We start from the raw sequence: 21,512 nt of genomic DNA on the forward strand, positions 1-21,512 counted from the left end.
TCTATCCAAAAAATAATGATACAGTCAGTCTCGCGATTTACGACTTGATTTGTCGAAATACGAGAAAGGTTTACTCGGGGACCTCTCCGTCGTGAATCTCTCTGAACTTTTGCTTGATGCTCAGTCTCTTCTTGAGACCTTCGCCAGCCTTCCTGAGAGAGCTTGTTCTCGACATATGCTGGCCCACACTGGGTTGTTTGCCATGATGGCTAGAGGAGTGCTGCGCGACATCAAGCTCATGATCGAGTTCGGCATATCTTGAGCTGCCACCGGCAATCTCGACAGGGTCGCGCTGGTCGACGCGCTTGCCTTCAGCTTGGTCTCTGGCATCATAGTTGGACATGAGTGGTCTGTCAGACATCTCGATGCCACGATGACCGTCAAAGTCACGCTCGTGGATAGTATGGGCCTTGAGTGCCTTGTCGAGAGAAAAGGCAGGCTCTCCCTTGCCGGTGATGTCATCTCTGGCGTAGTCCTAACCAATAGTGTTAGTCCTCAAGACGTGCTCGGTCGAGAAGAGCTAGGATACGAAGGAAAGTGAAAGAAGAGAGGGCAGAACTTACCACACCGGGCCACTGCTTGTAAGGACCACCTGGCGCATCGGGATCCCTCATCATGTCGGTACCTTCTTCATAGTGGTATACTCTACCAAGCTGGTCTCTCTCGCCTGGTGGCACCATAGCCACGCCTTCAATGGGGACGTGTCTCTCGAGAGCATCCTTTATCTTCTCGGCAGGAGTCGCCTTGAGAGCCTCTCTGTTAGAGTTGGCAACGGCAGCTATGGGAGAGATGGCGTAGTCAGTGTTCCTTGCTAGTAAGGCAGCATCATAAGGCCCCTCATGGTGGTATGGAATGGTAGGACCGGTCGAGTCTAGACGATCAACGGTGTCGGCACCGGGAATGTGTCTCTTGTTGAGATGAGGAGAGCGGTGCGCCTTCTTGCTGTCACGACGGATAATATCCAATGGCTTGTGGGAGTCGTCACCGGGGTAGCGGGCAGATAGAGAGCTCGTGCGACGGCGGTGCGAAGACTGACCGACAACCTGATCGTAGTTCGGCGGGGTCCGGTCTCCACTGCCGCTGCGACGGCGGCCTTCGTTGAGTTCTCCGAAAGCAGCTTCACGGTACTTGGGAAAGGGCTTCGGGCTGCCGCCGGGCGAAGACGAGGCGTAGGGTGGGACGGCGCCGTGGTGAAAGTCACGGCTGGTCTGACGGGAGTGACCTCCGGTCTTGCCGCTGCTGCTGACCGAGCTCTTGCGGTAGGGATTTGTGGACGAGGAAGGCGAGGCAGGCACTCGGGGGGACGTGGGAGATGCTGGCTTTGCTACCGAAGAGGGCACCTTCGCATCAGGAGGGTAGAAGTGGCTTCCTGGCCCGGTCTCTTGCGAGGGTTCCGGGGCGATGAGGGGATCGATCAGATAGGCAGCGCCCTACATGGTTGAAAGATCTCAGTCGCAGCGCACAGAATGACATGTTCCGACAGTCCTTACCTCTTTCGAACCGTATGCTTGCGACATGGCTGTCGGCTACGATTGTCGCGATCAGATGTCGCTTTGCGGGATTGTCGGCAGTTTGTGTCGTACGAGAATTAATTTATTGCGAGGACAGAGACAACACAGACAAGTGAGAAAGATGATACGGAAGTTTTAGTGCTTAGGAGGAAGAAGGAGTCGGCGGCACTCAACACTTTCTATGGGATGGACTCAAAAACGGGAGGCACGATGGAGCTATGAGGTGAGTATTATTGATCCGTTTCCTTCCAGTATTACAGCATGTGTGACTTGACTGCGGGTGCCCTGCACCGCCCGTTGTGCCCCGGGGAGGAAACAGAACCATTGAGTCTACATCATCCTACGACGTCATCAGCCGCGTGGAACACCAGAGGTTTTGCTTGGGTGAGACCTCTGGTGCTGCCCAGTGATAGGCAGGTACTGCTACCTTGAACTTTACACACTGCAGACACACATTAAAAGTGGTGCGTGTGCCGTACTGTATTCGGCAGCTTGCGAACTCTAAATAGTCCAGAATTGGCGCTTGTGTCGAGGTGCGTCATCATCAATGGGTCACTGCGGCATTGCGACAGTCTTGACGACTGCGAAACAACTCAGCACAGCACCGATCCAGCTTGGCGACACATCGGTTTTGTAATTGGCGTGCGCTTGTGAGTACCGTTAGTGCACTCATAGTAATACCTATCCATGCCTCGACATCACATTGTTGTGTTTAGGTGTTTACCACTTCGCGAAGAAGCTCTGGCCGTCTCCACAGCCAGCAAAGACCGATCGACGGGGCTGCATGCTTCGAATCCCAGATCAGGGAAAAATCAGAGAGTAGGATCATGTCATCAGGTAATTGATCATATGGAATCAGGATTGGATTTGCCGTTGCTTCCTCTGGCCTCTGAGTAGCGAAGATGGTGCTTGTATCCTATTCTGATTCCGAGGAGGAGGTTAATGCTGGGAATGACAATATCAGTGCCCTGTCCGCTGTTTGTCATGATGTTGTTTCCCACCCTCCTCGCAAAAGATTAAAAATATCAAAGACAAACACCACAAAAGACCGAGATCCTCCGCCACTCCCCGCAGACTTCCATAATTTATACTCGTCCTCGGTCCGTGTCAGCACCAGCGACGATCCGTCTCTGCACGGAGGTCGCAAACGTGTGGTCCCCCACGTCCAAGGAAACTGGCCCGCGCACGTCTATCTCGAGTGTAAGCAGCATCTTGACCCCATTCCTATGACTTTGTTGACTGAGATAGTCGGCGACGATAAGGGTTCCCTGATCCCGCCCAGCAGAAGTGCATCGATAATCTCCTGCTTGCTGTGTCCAAGCAATCTGGTTCCCTTGACCATTCCCCGGACACAAAACCTGGGGTCAACTCTCTGTTGGAAACACCTCTCGGAGTCCCACTGCCCCTGCACATCTCATTGAGCGCACCTCTAGTTCTGCGCACCGAGATCAAGGAGGCCTACCTTGATGCGCTGACTGACGCATTACAGCCATTGGCGAAACAATTCCGGAACGGCATCACTGTATCACCGGACGATCTCTCCTGGCATCTCAACGAGAATGGTAGTCGCCGCTTTCTTGTCCTTCGTGTACTGGAAAGGACTGACCCTGGTGACCAAGGTGGTCGAGTATCGCCAGGACAAGGAGACCCGCAAGGAAGAGAGACGGCGGTCCAGCGGCTCGATGGTTTCCAGCCACAGCAAGCGAAGGAGCTCAACGACGTCCAGGTCGAGGCGCAAAAGCTCGACCAGAAGACCATCAACAGCCAGGCCTGCCAGCGACGAGCGAAAGCACACGGTGACAGAGCCAACAGCACCGGGCTGAACAGTCTTCTGAGCACGAGTAATCGAACCGCCAAGACCTTCAATCAACCCGAACTTTACGTCTCCAGGACGACACCAACCAAACGACCACTCCCCCGTGCATCAAGCCACGCGACCCTCGACAATCGAGGTGATTTCTCAGGCTACTTCCACATCAGCATAGCCTGGTCGCTAGCTGAGCCAGGCTCCTGCAGTGTGTCTGAGGATAAGCACAGCAGTGACGTTGAGCACGAAGCATCGTGGAACCAGGAGGTGCGAGATGCTTTGAGGGCAGTTGAGAGTATGCGCATCACGTTCAGCGAGGTCAAAGTCCGAGTCGGGAAAGATGTCACTACTCTGCCTTTTGGCATCAGACGGACAGCACAAAGGAGTCTATTCGGGGGCGGCGCTGCTGTCCCCTAATTTGCTTTATCAAGAACCGAACATCTGAAGACAGGAATAAAATTCTATTTAGAAATTGATGCGATCATGCATCTCACGACGAGGTGACTCGGACGAAAAGGAAAGCAGGCAATTGGTTCTGAAACAGATGCGTATTTTTCATCTTCGGTCCTTTTGCCCATACTGGTGAATGTACTAGGCACAATCGACTAGCTAGCTACGTGCTCCCCGCTCCTTGTACATAGAAACGAGTCCAATCCACACCTCTCCACAGAGTCGCCGCACTCGCAACAAATGTTTTGCCCCTTTTCTGGACAGTGTCAAGAAGTGGCAAGTCTCGAGTGAAGACGCAAAGACCTCAATGCTGTGCTAGCTATCAGACCAAGGGCAAAAGGACGAGAGAAAACAGAGACTCCCTGTGTTTGCCGGTTTCTTTTTCCCCAACGCCGTGCGCGATAAAACGATGCCCCCTATGCCTGATCTGACTGCACTCAGTCACGACATGGTCACTGAAGATAAGCAAAGAAACAAGGAGAGTGGAGGATTTCCTTCTCGACTGTGCTAGAGAGATACTGTCTGGCATTGCAGCACTCCCTACACCAGCATAAAACTCTCAGACCCCCGACTTGCTGGGAACGACACTCTGCAAAGTATTTTACTTCTTCCCTTTTCCTAGGCATCTGAAACCTTCCTATTGTAGCTCTTCGCGCCATATCCAGGAACAAACAAGTGGGCGACTGCTTGGTGACGCGCGCGCTGTTCGTCCGATGAAAAGAAATGCATGGTCTGTCGCTTCCGGTCATCAGAGCGCTGCTCATGGGCCAGAAGTCGGTGGTAAGCTCGGCGTCCATTTCTAGTGGACCGGAGGTTGATAATTGATCGGGCGCCTGCACTGTGGTCAATCATCCATGAGAATGATTCCGTTCTGCGCGTACTTACTTGAAGAGCAGAATGTGTGGCTCGGGCTCATGCACTTCGTAATGTTCCCAGCCGAGACTCTGTCGATCACACACTATCAGTTTCATGCCTCCAACTAGACGAAATCATGCTTTCGCGTCGCATACCTGGGTGATGCCAAGCGCTCTCCACTCCTCCTCCCACAATAGCTTGAGAGTGCCTCTCGTGCCGTCAAAGTACTCTTTCGGTATCACTTTGAGCATCTGCTTAGGTAGCTGCACGTGTCGGTACTCATAGTGGTCATCCGAGTATCTGCGAGATGGGGATTTGCATCAATATGGAGGATTCCGGCGAGACGGAAGCAGGCGGATACTTAATACCTTGAGGAATAGTGTATGCTCTCAATGAATTCTTCCAGGCGCTCACGCTCCGGCTCACTCAGAGGACGCGGCTTCTTGTTGCGGCGCGTGACGTCAATGTCCATGTTTGCCATTCTGCGAACTTCGTGGCTGGTAGATTTTCGCTATAGCCCGGTCTACGCTATGATAGAGGGGCAGATATAGTGAAAGAAGAAAAAACAGCGCAGGCGGTCGACTGAGTACGTCGGAAGATGTACAATAACCCCAGACAGTTGCGATTTTCAACTCTGCGATACGATGAATGCCTAAATCAGGCTTTCGCCGTGAATTTCGCAGTCTGGCTCAGGGGGATTGACAGAAGATGAGTGTGGCGGGATTGGTCAGATGCGCGAGGGTGCAGGTTAGGCAGGACACAAGGTGACTGCAGGTTTTGCGACGTTGATGATGTGGGTGAAATTGTATGTTGATATGTCGGCTCTGTATAGAGGACGAAGTCTTGATGCAAATTGAGCTTTGTCGGGAGTGGGAAAGAAAGAGGAAGAAGCGGTATGTTGATCTGTTGTTGTCTTGTTGACAGACGAAAGGTGGATCAAATAAAGTGGCCCTAATGAGTCGGCGCTCGTGCTTGCCTTCTGTTTATTGCTTTTAGCGTCAAAGCTGCCCGCCCTAGCCGCTTCGGGACAGGATGAAGTCCGGGAGAATTGTGACTCCCTACATCGCACCCCGCGCGTTATATAAGATACAGGCCTGCGCTGCAGACAGTATTTGGTAATTAAGTATCGCACATCTATAGGGTCTCGTACAAGGCAACTATAGTACCATAACATAGATAGCCTGTCTGACTCGATCTCGGTACTTGAGATCGCTCTTGACGTATACTCGTATAATGATGCCGCGGTTTCTCAGCGGGACTTTTCGGCACTCGGCATCCATTACCCCCTGGGGACCCTGCGTTAGAATACAGTGAACATCTCATGAACATGATCGCACAGTGCACACATTCTTCTAATGATGCGCACTAAAAGCATAAGCATGTCTATACACAGAGATCGGCACGGATGCTCAAATGAATGACAGATTCTGGCGTCGGCTTATATGAGGTTTGCTGGAAATTGCAGCTTTCTATGGCATCCACCCCATCACAACGCCAGTAAATAAACACCACCATCGTATATCCCACCCAGTTTGTTTGGCTTGGAAAGCAAGGTCGTTAAATGAGTGAACAGGAGGATTCGAGGATCGCTCCCAAAGTAGAGACTGCGACCCGAGAGTCGACAACTTGACTCACCCGGAGAAAAGGCTTCGTTGCGTCGTTATCCATTTTCCATACCGAATGACGCCACGTTTGTTTGCCCTGGACCCAGTCTCTAGTGACAAAAGACAAAAGAAATAAAGTAAAAGCTTGTGAGATAGTTGAGCACACGAAGTGAAAGCTTTGGCACTCCTTTTTCTTTTTGCGAAAAGGAGGCTGATCAGCTACAAGATACCAGTCCTGCAACACTGACGATACAAGTGACGACGATGAACCTTTAAATCCACCCAGCCTGGACGTCTTCCTCCTCGAAGACGGTGTCGAGCATCTCCTGAACCTCCATCATATAGTCGGTGGCGGAGAAGTAAGCCAGACCGTGGGCCTCCATGAAGTGGTAATCGGCGTCTGCTTCGGCGTCGCGAACGACACCTCCGAATTCTTCTGCAATCTCGTTCAACTGCTCCAGTTCCTTACCAAAGGGATGGATCTGCTCGCTGGCGAAGTTCTCGCTAGACTCCCTGACCATCTCCTGTGCGGTCGAAGGAGGGGATCTCAGGCGCGATATAGAGCGCTGCCTGCTGACATGCATGTGAGCCTTCTTGCTGTGAGAGGGGGCGCGCTGTGGCACCGCAGGCGCATCAAAAGAAGGCTGAGAAGTCTGAGAGCTCTGTGAGCCAGGGCGGTCAGGGAGATCGGTGTAGACTGATGGCTTGAAGTAGCAGCTCAGGTGGTTTGGCTCGGGCGAGTTGGGTGAGCTGGTCAGGGATGATGCATCCGTGGAGTAATCCCTAGCACTGGCACTGCTGACATCGCTGTGGTCTCCGGAGCTCCGGCTGCTGGAGTCTGATGCTCCAAAAGACATGGAGCGCTCGACATAGGCAGCAGTAGCATATGGGGTAGGCACGGTTCCCACAATGTCCGGGGCGTCAAATGACAAGACGTTGGTGGAAGAGATCAAGTTGATCGGAGCAGAGATCTGAGGCTTGGTGGGCTTAGCTGGAGAACGATGGCTAGTTGAGCGACCAAGGAAGCCGCCAGTGCTAGGCTTGTCTGCGCGGTTGCGCCTGGTGGTGAAGGCACGGGCAAGAGACATCTTTGTGCTTGGAGTGATAGCTTTCGAGAGTTCAAGGTGCGAAGGCTGTTAGGAAGGTTATGACAGCAAAGGTAGTACAGATGATGTCAAGTGATGCGCGTGATGAGATCGCAAGGCTTGTGACTGTGGTCGTGCTAGCGCGACCTTGTGATGGGATCTAAATGACTGTGGTTGATGACTTTTGGGTGGCTATTGTGTATCGCGACTGTCTGGCAGCGCTGATGAAGGTCTGGTAGCGCGGTATGAATGTCTCGCTATGACTCTACAAGGCTCGCTTTTGATTTCTTTTTGATTGATATAATGAAGGAGTTACCGAGACACTGTCCTGAGGTCTTGGCGAATTTTGGGGATGTGAAAGTGATTTAAAGTGGAAATGAAGGGAATATAAAGAATGAGTAGACTGCTGTTGCTTGAAGGAGAGGCAAGTGAAGCAATTCTGGGCGATAGCCTGGCGACTAAACGCACGAGTGCAAGGAGTGACTTCGCTGAGAAGGGATGGTGGTTTTGGACTGAGGAGGAGAGGGTGTGCGCGGCAAAAGAATGCATGCAGTAGAGCACAAAGTCGGGCGACGCACTGGCGGCAGCCAACAAACCGTTGCTTTGCTCCACGATTGAAACCTTGAGGGTTGGGCCACGTCTGTCTATGCGACACGCTTAGAACGTATTTGCCGCCACCTTTCTGATTGCTAGCAAGTACTGCATATTTCACGCTTCTCCATTTCTCGGACATTAGTGGGATTGATCCTCCGCTTTCTTTATTTCTCCCTATTATTGCTCAATGTTAATCGCAGGCTTCACGTCCATCACTCGCAAATCTACAAAGTGTATTACATTGCACGGTGACCTGACCACATCTTAAAGAGCTTTTACCAGACGTGACATGTGTGAACCAATAGCAGTGGATCTGAGACGAAGGGGTGTCTCTAGACATATTAATTGTGCCGATAACTTTTCGTAGCCAAATGCCAGGGACCAAAGCCTTCTCATTCGCCCGGCACGATTGCGCCGCCGCACCTGTTGCAATCTAGCGGCCCGCTTGCGTCAAACGATCACCAATCGTGTGAACTGTAATTCTCACCAATCGAGACCCTATCTAGCAGGTCAGGAGAAAAGTGGATGAAAGCCCTGAGACTCGAGGGCCTTTTTTCCTTTCTCTGCCAGCGAAAAGCAGCTCTTCAAGGGGGCCCAGGTGCGAGCTTTTGCGACTCGTGTACCCTACTGTTCCACCCAACAGGAGCCTTTCTGTCTGGGTCTCGTGAGGAGGGCGAAAGCAAAACCTTACACATTTGATCAAACAGCCGCCGACACATGTCATGCGGAATCCTTGTTCGCTATCGGAAACAACAATATACTTCGCAGGCGACTTCACATATTGTGAGACGTCGCTTGAGTGCTTCGCTTCCTGAGGTGAAACGAATGGTCAAATTCTCTTGTTACGTCGTTTTCCTCGTTACTCTGGTCCCTCTTCGTTGCTATCTCTTTGCATTATCGATACCCAAGGTGCTTTATCTACCGCCTCGAAGTTGTCGTGACCTCGGCTGGACTGGCCATAGCCAAACCACGACCGTTAGCAACGCCTTTTTATCCTTTTTTTTTCTTTCCTGCGAGTCGAAAGGGGCATGGTCGAGCACAAGTATTAGGTGTTACTTTCTCGAAGCGGCATTCTCGTCCTATGTCTTGCAAAACGCCTTTTCTTTTTGCGTTATTGTTTGCTTTCGAGGACGACGAGTCTAGCCCGGAGAAATACGACACAGCCCAAACCTGTGAGTCCCTGATGATCGGATTATGCACTGATGCCAGTGAGTGACTGTCATAAGATAGCCAGACGTGATATACCTTAAGCTGCGTTCATGACCGACCGATCTTCATGGCCCCTTGGCCTTCGGCTCGTCGTGACTTTTCCCGAGTAAAGCCTCTAGACGTACTGTATGTACGTCCAATGCACTGCAGACAGGGTATCTACTTGTTTGTTCTTATGCACGTGTGAATGACATGTTCAGCCCACAAGTCCAACCTACCTACCTCTGAACCCCTCCCTTCTATATATCAAAACCTCAATCGTCCCATTCCACACTCCCCCTCAACTCCCCAAAGCATCATCTCAATTCCTCACTCGCATCTCAAACCGATCGACAAAGCCACATCCCCCAATCTCTCTATCGAGTGATAAGCGTAGCAACAGCAGCACGTAACAAAAGGCTCGTGCGTGGGCGTGTGCTCATCAGCGCGGGCGGGGATCAAGCTCAGACTCAAGCTCAGGTCACGATGCGATGCGATGCAACGCGATGGCGACACGCGGCACGTGGGAGAGAAATAGATCGAAGGGTGGACTTGACTACTTATTTCGCTGGCTCTACTGACTGACTGATTGATGTAGCTGACTGACTGCACTGCACTGCGTCCTGTTACACTAGAATGAACTGAGCAAGACTCGACGTGCAACAAGCGAGTTGTATAAGTAAACCTGGTGTGTGTCGTACAACATATTCTTAAATCTGCAGAGAACTATGGCTGTGGACAGGGACAAGTAATGGTAATGGTGAAGAAAGTATGGTACAGATATCTACAGTCATGGTATAGAATCGTCTACAACGAGCAACGAAATCGAAAAGAAAAAAAAACCAAGTTCCCAAGACCCGGTACTGGGAGTGTCTAATTTGATACAGCAGAAACAGAAACTAAAAGCAGGCAGACTGCCTTTTCCCAAGAAACGCCGACGCTTTGTATGATGTGTGTAAGATGCAACAGGGGAGCATGGGAGATCTCCCAAGACATGCTTTTCTTCCATCGCAAACGAAAATCGCAAGTGGAGTCTCTAAAATCAAAGCTCTTCCTTGTACAAGTCCTCTACGGTGGGAAACTCGAAGCCGTAGTTGCGCTCCCAGATTTCGAGGCCGAGCCAGCGCTGCCACAGGCGTCCTGTCTCGAGGAGGAAAATATGCCATCTGTCGCGAAAAGGTCAGAAAGGCATTCATGAACCAAAATATAATGGAGTTGACTTACACAACAATGGGGAACCTGAACCAAGACCCCACGATGTACTTGAACGCACGCCAAAAGAGATCCAGCTCGTCAAGAGCTGACTCGACGGCGCTCATGGCCTCCGAGTCCTTTTCCGTGTCCGAGTCCGAGTAGTCATCGTCTTCAAGTTGCTCTGCGGTAGCACCAGGATTGAGACCTTGCTCCGAGGCAATCATTTCCCGGAAGTCCTTGACGGCCTTGATGGCAGAACTGATCTTGTCAAGCAGGTTGATCAAGGCGACGAGTTCGGTCCTGCGCAGCGTCGGCTTGGGCTTGCTGACGTCGTTGTCGCCAAACTCAAAAAGCACCTTCAATGCGGTTCCGAATCCGTTGGTCTGGAGCTTGCCCCATAACCTGCACTTGTCACAGCCGACGCAGTCCATGATGCGGCTGACATTTCGGAAACGATTGCGGAAGTCTTCCTTCAGGGTGATTCCGGTCTGCTCGGGGTAGTTGTCCTGGAACATAACAGACTCGTCGAATATCTCAGAGCCCGCCGGTAGTTGCTCTGCGAGTTGGATGATCATCTGCTTCGTGCGCCTGTCTTCTACAGGATCTCCGGTACAGAAGGTGTAGTCTTGAACATAGTCCTTCAGCTTGCTCACGGCGCGGGACACAAGGGCGAAGTTGAAGTACAGGTTGGAAATTCTCTCGGGGTATTTGTGGAGACGCCACTTGTAGCATTCCAGGTTGGGACCCCATTGTCCGGTGGTTTGATTCAGATAATCGTAGCACAAGTGGGTGGAGATAGAAGCATGAAGACCAGAGACAACACGATAGAAGACGCGCTTCTCCAAGCAGGTGTCCTCAAATTCAAGCTTGTCTTCCATGCCGCCCGTTTGCATCGCTTGCTGTCTTCCGTGCTCTTTCATGACAGACTTGAGGTCTTGGGCTGCTTGGCCCTGCGAGCCTGTGAGGCCGCCAAAGGGAGCGATCGGGTTGCCGGAGCTCTTTGCTTCACTTTCGGCGGTCTGCTTTGAAAAGCAGTTCTCCTGATAGATGGCTTTCCAGACTTGATGTGTGCCTTCTCCTGAGTAACCAGTAAAGCGCTCCGGGTTGTCGAGGAGACTGACGTAGTCTCCCTTTGAGGTTGCGCTCTCGTCTTCGGGAACACAGTAATCCCGCTCGTCACACTCATCGTCATATTCCACCACGCAGCTCTCGTCGACGTTTTCGCCTAGTTCGCCCATCAACGGCCGCTCAGGCCTCTCCTTCTGCTGCTTCTTGCCGGGATGTTGTGCTTTGGGACCCTCCAGACGACTCAGCTCTTCGGCTCGCCACACGCTGGGTATGTCTTCCTCATTGTCGATGGTGTTGACGGCACATGCGATGTTGCCGCACATGCCATTCTCGTCGGACCAGAAGGGGCAGACTTTGTGGAAGAGGTTCAGGCGGTAGTAGGAAAAGAAATCGGTCTGGGTGCAGAGACTCCTGACGTAGGGATGTATTCTGGTGTTGAGTGTATCCAGGTCCTGGTAGGAGGCACAGGCGTCGGACACTGTGGCATCAGGCTGGAACTTGGGGTAGGACATGTCAGACTTCCTCGAGGGCCATTTCAGGGAGGATTGCTTACTGCGCAGACTTCTCCAGAACTCAAGCCATCTGGGTTGGTGCCTGCGGCATCATTAAGTTGACCAGCTTGTGCGGGTCCTAGCAATGCAAAGACGGCGAGGAAGAAGGACCCCGCTGCGGATGTCCGCATTTTGAGAGTGGCTGGAGTGTCTTCTGGAGTGTGAGGAATAAGCCAAAGATGGACATGGAAATGTGAAGTCGACTACAGAACAACTAACATGTGGGCAAAAGACAACGGTGAGGGGCGGGATTTCAAAGCAGCCAAAAGCTCATTCACAACTGAGTCCGGGGAAAGGAAGACAACAATGATGTTGGGTCAAGTCTTTGTATGATGGTGGCGAGGCGAGCCAAAAAGAAGTTGCTGACTATGACAACAAAGGGTTGAGTTGGAAACCCGAATGGTGAACAGGAAGTACAAGTATAATAATACGATACGAATGCAAAGACTCGCATTCAATACGTGACCTTTTCCCGTATCGCCTCTGGAGATGTGTCTAATTCAGGCCCGAGTCATGGCTCCATCACCCGATATCAGGGTCTCGGTGGTGCATTCATCAGTGCAGAGACGTTGTGTGCCATCAGCATACAAAGGTACCGTGTCTCAACCCGTGATGATCATGATACTTGCTACTTGTTACTGTATCTGCTGCACAAAAACCAGGGGAACCCGTGGCGTCAAGCTGTGGCTGTGTACCTGTCCTCATCCTCGAATTACCATACTTGTACTCAGTCGTCTTGGCAGTCAGTGGCCGCGCTTGGACATCTCCGCCTTACAAGGAGCCGAACGACATTGAAATTTTCTGAGCCCGAGGAATTCGTGCTCTTTTGTCAACGCAACCAAATCATATTTCGACACTCAGAAACGAGAAGGGATGCCGTCCGGCTGTGTCGAGGTGTCTCATATCTACAATACTGTATGAACGATGCACGACTGCTGTGACCGGATATCCCATCTCTTCTCCTCCCCAATGGTAAGTCTGAGTAGAATAACACTGCAATTTTTTTTCCCCTGCCGCTCTGTTGCCATCATACAAGGATGAGATATTCGATACCATATAATCTTATAGGAAGAGCCGGAAAAGGTACATTGGTATCGACACATACCATTGTCGCTGCTTATAAACGGTACTCTGAAAACTATTGTTGGCAACACTTGGAGTCGACATGGCGAATTTGCTTTTTTGGGTCCACCTCGCACATCAAGCTGACTTGGTACTAGGAATGTCCATATCGAACAAGTTGCAACGTGTGATATCACGTCCGAGACTTTGGGAGACTGGTCTATGGGATTAGCTTTGTCAAGGTGGGTGTGTTGGTCGTGTGTGGTTTGGGGTCTGTTCTATGTACGCAAATAAATTCACGATTCTTTCTACAACATATCGATGTACAATGCTTCCCTCACCAGGGCTTCATTCTATAACCTCTATCCGTCAACCGAGCAACGAGTAATTCTGAGCTCGCTTCCGTTCAACATGTGTGCCAGATCGACTTGATGAATACAACTGACATGATCCTAAATCACGATTATAGGACAGGGTCTCCCTGTCCATTTTCGATTGGACACTCCTATGCAGTGACTACCATAATTAATCCCCGTGTGTTACTGTTTCGAGATACTATGGCTAGGCAGCCTGTGTACAGATTTGTTCGCTATATTATATCGCGTGACAGTGTATCCTCCCATGCTATGCGAATGCGAAACCAGCCAGGTGTGAAAAAAAAACCCTCGCTCTCAAATCTTGTACTTGTAAAAAGTGGATCAAGCACTCCCTTCGATCAGCCCTGTACATAAGGCTAAAACTTGCCTACTCAGAATATCTCAAGTCGATCCAATCTCCAGCATTGAGTGAGGGTATTGTTGACGGGCCCGAGGATGGGCGACAACACACGCGCGACTGACTATGGTAGCCGCGAATGGTACGAGGCTGACAAGGTATCACTCAAACAACATCGGGATGATACGACCTCTGCAACGGTGTAAGCCGACCGGACTCGACTATATCGTAGCTTTCATCGTCTCTGACGGGGTATGTGCCAGGGTCTGGGTCGGCACCGGCCACGAGCGTGTACTGAGAAGTAGTGCTGCGGAAAGTAGGCATCCTCGAGAACGATGGTCCGACGTCCGGTTTTGGTAAGAAAAAGCTACTGGCGTTTGGGCTCGGCGAGAGACTTTCCATGAGTCCCACACTTGATGTGGATCTTGAATGTGACACCGATACTTTTGTCGTCATGGGAAGCTGATTAAGCTCTGCCAATATTTTGTGGTAATCGGAACGCTCTTCTGCATAACAATTAGTCCTTTGATGACAAGTCATGTCCATGAGAGCTAAGGCAAACCTTGATATGTCTCAAGAGCTGCCAAGAAGGGCAGAATGAGAACAGACATGGCTAGCATCTGACCAAACCCCCACTGGTTCTCGCTTTGATTATCGAGACCGGAGCAAAAGAGATCTGCATGAAAATCTGGCGGGGGCGGCGAGGGCGGCGGGACCGCAAACTTCTGTATGAGGATGAATGTGACCGAGATGATAGCGAACATGATTTGCGCTGCGAATATGACAGGAGGGTTAAGGAAGAGACAAAACCAAAAGATACGCTTGGTAATCTGTCCAACCCGATCTGACCATCGTGGTCCCAGAAGTCGATCCAGAAGCCTTGTAGGTACAAGTCTGCGTCCACGGTTCCTATACAAAGACCTGATAGCGTTCTTGATCGAGTCTCGTATGGACGGCATGAGCTGAAGAGCGGCGATCAAGTACACGTGAAGTGCCACCATTGGTGGGATCACATACATTATGATGTCACCAGCACTCGTCGAGACATCTCTGCCGTTGCCTTGTTGGTGACTGGAGAAGATCCACGAATAAAAGATGCTGAGAACGTAGTAGGTCTGTCCGAGGCCGATAGAAATGGAGAGGAATAGGGCAAATATGATGATAAGGATCATTCGAAGCTTGGCGAGGACTGGGTGTCTTCTCAGATACTTGTGTAGCGAGAGCATACATGCCAGATGTGAACTGCTGGATAAACAGCTGAGGTAAATGACAAGAGACAGTCGGGCTGGCCATAGTCTGCCCTTCTCCGACAACGGCCACGGCTGTACGATGTAGCCTATGACAAGCAGAGAGATACCCGTGATAAGTTGTTGATCAGCCAGGTTCAAGATGAGCCTTTCCAGGATATTTCGCCAGAATCGGCATCGCGCAAGTTCTCTCTGGGTCATCTCACTTGACAGCCTGGCATGGACAAAGCGAGGCATGAATATAAATCCACCCTCATTGTCGCTTATCATCGCCTCGAGCACTGCAGCGGTGATAGATGCCAGTGTTGTCATCAATCCAGCAATCAAGAAGGAAGTAATAACGCCAACGCCTGCAATGTCCGCATCAGGAGCCGGACATACCCAGTGATTACGTTGGGCGTTCAACTTGAAGCTTTGGCTGCATTTGTCTGGGTACTCTCGAATATATGTCGTGATGTTCATATCCGCGATGGCGAACCCATGGCCATAAGAAGGCACCCCCTGCGACATATCCTCATCGTTAGGCCACGACATCATATGGAGCGACAGAAGTTAGTAAAAGAAAGTAGATGATGACCTACGCAACAAGGACTTGTCCCTACATATGGTGGTTCTAGATGATGGCCGTCTTGATGCTTCGTATAGACGCTTGGCGAGGCGCCTAAAGTATGCGATAGTCCTCATGCCAGTCTCGGACAAATAAGATAGAGGCTGATGTCCTGGATTCTGACCAAGAGAAATCGGAGCCTGACCAACCTTGGCTTGGTGCCTCACTTACATACATATTTTGCGGCTTAGCCCAGAGTGCAGCGGGTAGAAGCGCACTGATTCGTCGACTTTGAGGGCGGAGGAGTGGCTGTGATGGCAGAAGAAGTGCAATGTAAGCAGCAGCAGTGCCTCTATATCGATACTGATAAGCCTCATAAATGGCCTATGTGACCTTACTCCGATCATGCAGGAGGATGGCTGAAAACATGATCAGACGAGAGATGCGCAGTATATGTATCTGGCGCTGCGACTCTTCAGATGACGACGACCAGGCTGCAGAACAAGAATACCTACGGAACAGCACATGCATATGACGCCTGTACACCATCCCGTTTATGTGGATGAAGAAGAGGTGTGAATGCGAGTCTGCCCAGAATATGCAAAGATGCAGCAACAAGAGCCGCTCGGAGAACTTCCCCACTCCCGACTATAGACTTTTGGCTCTCACGTACCAAGCATTCGGTTACCATCACAGCTAACTTGGAACTTTTGTGAAAACAAATCAGACTCACCGTCATTCGTCGGAGATTCATTCTTTGGCTTGGGTCAAAGATGATTGCATCCTTCCCGCCCGCCGCCACAAGCCGTGCCCGGGGGCACGCACCTGCGTCGTCGCAGAACGCCTACCGTACTTGTCTACCACACAGGGTTGCGCGGGTAAAGAGGACCCACATGGAGGGCGAAAGAAACGTTGTGGTACAAAGCAGCTTACCTTAATGACCTTTACCCTACGCTAGTTTGCTTTCAAAGCAGGAAATTCCGACGCAGTGATTCACCAATTGATTATCACCGACGCCAAACGCGGACCCCCATCCTTCCTCCACCTCAACATACAAAGCCAGAATATTCTCCAAACTCTCAAATACAACAAAAATCACAAGTTTCGACTCTAAATTGACCTGACGTAAATTACCAAAAATAACATCGAAACCATGGACAAAGACAATGCCAACCCCGCCATCCTCAACCCTTCCGACCTACCGTCTCGACGCCGCATCGACGACGACAACGACGACCTGATCATAAACACGCAATCGACCAAGACCAACAGCATAGGAGGCGGACTCTTCGACGGTCTGATCCCATCATACCCATACTACGACTCCCTCAACACAGCGACGCCCCTCTCGCCCCCCGAATCCCCCACTCTCTCACCCGCCTCGGCCGCTTCATCCAGCATCTCAACCTCTGACCTCGAGGACAACGAGCCCGCCGAGGAAATCGACACGCAGGAAATCTACGACCTGATAAGCACCATTTCGGACCCGGAGCACCCGCTCTCGCTCGGCTCGCTGGCCGTCGTGAATCTGCCGGATATCAGTATCAAGGGCCCTTCGTCGCCTCGATCGCGCATTTCCACCGTGCGAGTGCTCATCACCCCGACCATCACGCACTGCTCGCTGGCGACGGTGATTGGGCTGGGCGTGCGCGTGCGTCTCGAGCAGGCTCTGCCACCGAGGTTCCGCATCGATGTGCGCATCAAGGAGGGCACTCACGCTAGCGACGAGGCCACGAATAAGCAGTTGGCTGATAAGGAGAGAGTCGCTGCTGCTATGGAGAATGCTACGCTCGTAGGCGTCATTCGCAAGATGTTGAGCACTTGCGAATGAGGCTAGTCACTTCGAGAATTTCTAGGGATTCTGACCCTTGGAGAATGGAGCGTTTCAATTGGAAGCTTCACATGTGAAATAACAACAGCTGCGGCTTATGTGGAGGCAGAGACCAGCCGGCCATGGTGAAATGAAGACGCTGCTGCGATCAGACCCCAAGATAGAGCCGCAATTGGGCGACCCGATGGTGTAAGCTCTGAATCACTATTCGCCAACAATGAGTATCATCATCGGGTCGAGTGATGCAAAGGCAGGACGGTACGAGCAAGCGAGACGAGGAGAAGTGTCAGAATGTGTCATTGTACCTCTTCGGTTTTGCCCTGTTCTCAAGGCTAAGTTGCGATATTTTATCTCTGTCGTATCAAGTCTGTATAAAAAGAGGAAAAGGGAAACATGTTCACATCCGTTGACGGATGAGAAACAGAGTGACATAAGGGACTCGGCGGGTGGGGTATCTACTTGTTGCTGGAGGAGAAAACGGAGAAGAAGGAGAAAAGGGAAATGAAGATCATCATCGCTACGCAGCCACATCTGTCCTTGCATCTCCGGTTCACTGAGTGATGATGTGCTCATTCCTCAGAGGAGCCTGATATGTCTGTGCCGGAGGCGGTAGATCCGAACTTCCCTCTCCGTTCAGTCTGTTCACTTCGCTCACGGTCTGGTCCGCAGATGCTTTGCTTGCACCAGGAGGTGGTTGGTAGACAGGCGGGGTGTCCCAGACATGTTGACCGTAAGCCGGAGGAGGGGGAGCCCACCCATTCGGTGGCGGTTGCTGCTGCGCTCCGTTGCCGTTCATGGGGTACATGGGTTGCGACTGCGATGGGTTGTTGGCGTAATAGGCGTAGGTGTTCTGCTGTGGCGGCTGGCGATGAGGATCCCATCTCGAGCGACGCACCAACCATCGGTGGTATGGAAGAGGTTGCAGACCGCGACGGATCCGTCTTGTAGCGTGGTAGTAGGCGCCGAGAACAAAGACAATTATACAGAAGAATATGGCGGCGACTACTGCGTAGCGGACATAATACTATTGGAGCGAAAGAAAGGAGTCAGCTTTGGCGAGACGGGTACAAGAGTTAGGTAAATAACGTACATCAGTCCAGGAGTAGTGGCCATCATCGTCTATGCAGTTCCCATAGTAGTCGCAGGTCATTCTCTTGGAGAGTTGTGGTCGCTGCTCTAGTGATCGTGGTAGAAACATTTTTGTGGAAGGTGTTTATCCGAGCGATTATGTATATCAGTGTATGTGTGTGATTGGTTGCAAGTAAAGGTAAGATAGTCGCACAGCCAGTGGCAAACAAAACACTGTTTCCTTGCCCCCTTATAGTTCCAGGATGGAAGGTGTGGGTGAAGTGGCGTTGGGCGGCGGCTGACTGACTCTCCTCCCCACTATTGTGAAGATTGGAGTAAGGTAGGATGTGTTTATTAACGACTGGGGAAATTTGGAAACGGTTTAATCGACAAAGTAGATGGGAAAGTAGACGATTAAAGTTTCAGAGTTGACAGATCGTTGTGAGATGTGCCGTCGTCGTCGCTCGTGTGTCTCGGTAACGCAAGCCTTTGCGATGACCTTGTTTCAGTGCCTCGAGAGGTGGATTGCGACGGGCGCAAGGAGTGGATGAGCGATATGATTGTCGATGATAAGAAGGAAAGGCTGGTCAGGATAATGATGGAAGGGGCAGGCGAAAACGAAAGAGAAAATGCGACACTGGCAAAAAGAAGGTGGGATGGATAGAGGCCGAGGAGTTGATTGACGGGTGGGCAAATGGTGGGCGAATGTGTTGGTGGCTCAGCTTGTTATGCCTTGGATGCTAGAGTCACGGCAGCCTTACGCAATGCGGCCAGGCGGAGAGACGGGGAAGCTGGGTATCACAGGCGCCAATGGGGGCTCGGGGGCTAAGACACTCACGCTGGTCCTGTTATGCTGTCTGTGCATCAAGAGCAGTGCAATCGCAGCGCCTACAGTAATATGAGAGCTGGCGAATGATGTAAGTCATGGAACTTGTAAGTAATGCGAACTTGTACATCCTGTGGGCGAAGGCGCTTGACCCAGCCACAGTGAGGATCATCCTGGCGGCTTTGTTTCCAAAGTTGAATTCACGTTAAAGTCATTACTCGAACCAAAATCATTCATTTTTTAACTCCTGCTTGCAGTCTTGACACGAAGAATGGGACAGACCAAACGAAATGCTTACACGACCATCATTGTAAGCCTGTATGAAACTACTGACTTTTTTTTTTTTTTAAAACGAACTTCAATGTCGATGCTGTCATGATATAGAGCTGACCTATATGGGACGATACTTATCAATATCGCAGTCCGCCAGCCGATCACCAGCCACCACCACCTACCAATGTTTTACTTGGCAAGCTATAGATATGTTTCGATAACCGCGATAGCACTCCTTACAGATAGCCACCGCCAGAAAATTTGGTGGAGAAGTCGCCGGCCTTCTTCAGCATTTCATTGCGTTGCACCCTGCTCACGCCACCGCCGCCGATATCCTTCTCTCTGTCAAAGGCACGCTTGCTCGGGTCGTCATCTTCTACCTTTTGAACTTTGCGATGCTGTTCGACCAGACTGGGTCCCCTGTAGGCTTGTGTTTGCTCCTTGATTTTATCCGCCTGTGAATGCTGCTCCCGATTCCTTGCGTATTCTTTGGCATTGAAGTCTCCAGCAGCACTGCCCTTGACTCCCATGGCTTCGTTCTGCAGGCGCTTGAGTTTCTCCTCTGGTGTCTCTGTCCATGCTGCAGCCATGCCTCCTGATTTGTCTGCAGGTGCGCGAGCGCTCTTGCCCGTGTTGAAGCCTTTAGCTCGGATCTTGGTCGGATCCAATCGCGCGGACAGATCATCCGCAGTGGGTGGCACCATCATCCATTCATCGCGACGGGCTTTTGTAGGCTGCTCATCTGGACCGGGGCGTGTGGGACGTTTTATGGGATCGTCCAGATCATCACCCGGATGCAAGTCTTTGGCGCTGGGAGGAGCCGGGCCAAAGTCATCGTCGTCGTCGCTGCTACTGTCATCGTCCTCGCGATCGCTGTTTGCAGGATGCGAGGGACGTTGGTCAAGCGGCGCTGGAGGTGGAGTAGGTCCCAGGACTGGTGGTGCAGGTCCTGCCACTCTCGGTCTCTTGTCTCCCTGCGTCTCTTCTGCTCCTGGACTCTTTGCCTTCTTTGCGCCGGGAGTGATGTCGTGGTCGTCTTGTGAGCTCTCTTCTTGTTGTCGCTTCCTCTTGGCCAGCAAGTGAGGCGGCAATGACGCACCTATCGCCGACATATTGGTTGTGTGTGATGATATCGATGGGACTGTTTGACCAGAAGTATATGCGAGAGTATGCGCACTGTTGCACTGCTATGAAGCTCCAACTAGTATCGGATTCGCGTGTATCGGACCGCATCTCCGGACCATATTATGACGTGGACCCTTGTGCGTGTCGCCTTGTGAGAGAGCGTGAGGCATTCGGCAATACCTTCCTCCTCTGATGCCTCAGGCACATCTGATAGGTACAGCACGGTGTCTCATATAGCGTAGAGATGTGCACATGAATAACCGCGTATCTTCTGCCTTCGTAATTACTCAGTCTATAATCTGAGCTTGCTACCTAGCTGTCGCCCTCGTAGATTCACGGAATTCAGGACGAACGCAGTCTACATCACGTGAACTCACTTGCCTCAGGCATCCCGGTGGAACGTTCCCAGCTACATCAACACTCCATAAGATACTCTCGAACCACTGCTGAACCACGCGGCATTAACCTTGCGCCGTCGGTTCGGACATTCAAAGACTTGGAAAGAGGAGCGGTGATAGATTCAAGGCGATGCTGGCCTCGGGACTAAGCTCATGAGCTCCCCCAATGACGACAGTGATGCCGGCGCACCATACACAACCGACGACGACGACCACCACCACCATGACCGAATCACCCACTTTGATTCAGACGCTGCGCCACGCGAACATGACGAAGTCGAGGAAACGTTCATGACAGCGAACGAACATGTCCCACACACGCCCAGTCCACCGGGTGTCGATCTGGGTCGCTTCGACACCGCCAGGCCTGCTGCTTCTCCCGGGCCAGACGTCGACTTCGAGGCCGACAATGCATTTCACACGCCGGGAAAGTCACTGGACGAGGAACTCAGGGAAGAAGAGGACATGACTGCCTCCGACATGGACAATCTGCCGGACATGACTGCGCAATCGC

At 51.5% G+C, this 21,512-nt stretch overlaps 9 protein-coding genes across 12 annotated transcripts; 2 read left to right on the plus strand and 7 right to left on the minus strand.

The window, feature by feature from the left end:
* Window positions 1-70: 70 nt before the first annotated feature.
* AAFC00_000437 (uncharacterized protein) lies at window positions 71-1,517 on the minus strand (the record flags this gene model as incomplete). Its single annotated transcript, XM_069344117.1, has 3 exons — window positions 71-475; window positions 564-1,430; window positions 1,491-1,517. The coding sequence occupies 3 exons, from the start codon at window positions 1,515-1,517 to the stop codon at window positions 71-73; spliced, it is 1,299 nt and encodes a 432-aa protein (XP_069200268.1).
* An 896-nt stretch (window positions 1,518-2,413) lies between these two features.
* AAFC00_000438 (uncharacterized protein) lies at window positions 2,414-3,735 on the plus strand (the record flags this gene model as incomplete). Its single annotated transcript, XM_069344130.1, has 2 exons — window positions 2,414-2,711; window positions 2,774-3,735. The coding sequence occupies 2 exons, from the start codon at window positions 2,414-2,416 to the stop codon at window positions 3,733-3,735; spliced, it is 1,260 nt and encodes a 419-aa protein (XP_069200269.1).
* An 832-nt stretch (window positions 3,736-4,567) lies between these two features.
* AAFC00_000439 (uncharacterized protein) lies at window positions 4,568-5,104 on the minus strand (the record flags this gene model as incomplete). The annotated part of the gene is made up of 4 exons (XM_069344142.1): window positions 4,568-4,601; window positions 4,654-4,712; window positions 4,779-4,923; window positions 4,992-5,104. 4 exons carry the CDS (start codon window positions 5,102-5,104, stop codon window positions 4,568-4,570), a joined length of 351 nt encoding a protein of 116 aa, XP_069200270.1.
* A 1,395-nt stretch (window positions 5,105-6,499) lies between these two features.
* Window positions 6,500-7,315, minus strand: AAFC00_000440 (uncharacterized protein; the record flags this gene model as incomplete). The annotated part of the gene is made up of 1 exon (XM_069344150.1): window positions 6,500-7,315. One exon carries the CDS (start codon window positions 7,313-7,315, stop codon window positions 6,500-6,502), a length of 816 nt encoding a protein of 271 aa, XP_069200271.1.
* A 2,821-nt stretch (window positions 7,316-10,136) lies between these two features.
* Window positions 10,137-12,038, minus strand: AAFC00_000441 (uncharacterized protein; the record flags this gene model as incomplete). Of its 2 annotated transcripts, none has more annotated exons than XM_069344161.1 (3): window positions 10,137-10,260; window positions 10,319-11,847; window positions 11,910-12,038. In XM_069344161.1, the coding sequence occupies 3 exons, from the start codon at window positions 12,036-12,038 to the stop codon at window positions 10,137-10,139; spliced, it is 1,782 nt and encodes a 593-aa protein (XP_069200273.1). The 2 variants fall into 2 exon arrangements, with proteins under 2 accessions (XP_069200273.1, XP_069200272.1); XM_069344162.1 differs by having other exon boundaries at window positions 10,319-11,853.
* A 1,810-nt stretch (window positions 12,039-13,848) lies between these two features.
* AAFC00_000442 (uncharacterized protein) lies at window positions 13,849-15,467 on the minus strand (the record flags this gene model as incomplete). 3 transcript variants are annotated; one of them, XM_069344173.1, is made up of 2 exons in its annotated part: window positions 13,849-14,189; window positions 14,246-15,467. In XM_069344173.1, the coding sequence occupies 2 exons, from the start codon at window positions 15,465-15,467 to the stop codon at window positions 13,849-13,851; spliced, it is 1,563 nt and encodes a 520-aa protein (XP_069200274.1). The 3 variants fall into 3 exon arrangements, with proteins under 3 accessions (XP_069200274.1, XP_069200275.1, XP_069200276.1); XM_069348557.1 differs by having other exon boundaries at window positions 14,246-15,392; XM_069344174.1 differs by having other exon boundaries at window positions 14,246-14,447.
* A 1,163-nt stretch (window positions 15,468-16,630) lies between these two features.
* Window positions 16,631-17,308, plus strand: AAFC00_000443 (uncharacterized protein; the record flags this gene model as incomplete). Its single annotated transcript, XM_069344185.1, has 1 exon — window positions 16,631-17,308. The coding sequence occupies one exon, from the start codon at window positions 16,631-16,633 to the stop codon at window positions 17,306-17,308; it is 678 nt and encodes a 225-aa protein (XP_069200277.1).
* A 550-nt stretch (window positions 17,309-17,858) lies between these two features.
* On the minus strand, window positions 17,859-18,506 carry AAFC00_000444 (uncharacterized protein; the record flags this gene model as incomplete). The annotated part of the gene is made up of 2 exons (XM_069344197.1): window positions 17,859-18,332; window positions 18,399-18,506. 2 exons carry the CDS (start codon window positions 18,504-18,506, stop codon window positions 17,859-17,861), a joined length of 582 nt encoding a protein of 193 aa, XP_069200278.1.
* Window positions 18,507-19,711: 1,205 nt separating this feature from the next.
* AAFC00_000445 (uncharacterized protein) lies at window positions 19,712-20,587 on the minus strand (the record flags this gene model as incomplete). Its single annotated transcript, XM_069344208.1, has 1 exon — window positions 19,712-20,587. One exon carries the CDS (start codon window positions 20,585-20,587, stop codon window positions 19,712-19,714), a length of 876 nt encoding a protein of 291 aa, XP_069200279.1.
* Between the last annotated feature and the right edge of the window lie 925 nt (window positions 20,588-21,512).

The sequence above is a fragment of the Neodothiora populina genome, assembly GCF_041146345.1.
Source record: "Neodothiora populina strain CPC 39397 chromosome Unknown canker_contig_11, whole genome shotgun sequence".
NCBI lineage: Eukaryota > Fungi > Ascomycota > Dothideomycetes > Dothideales > Dothioraceae > Neodothiora > Neodothiora populina.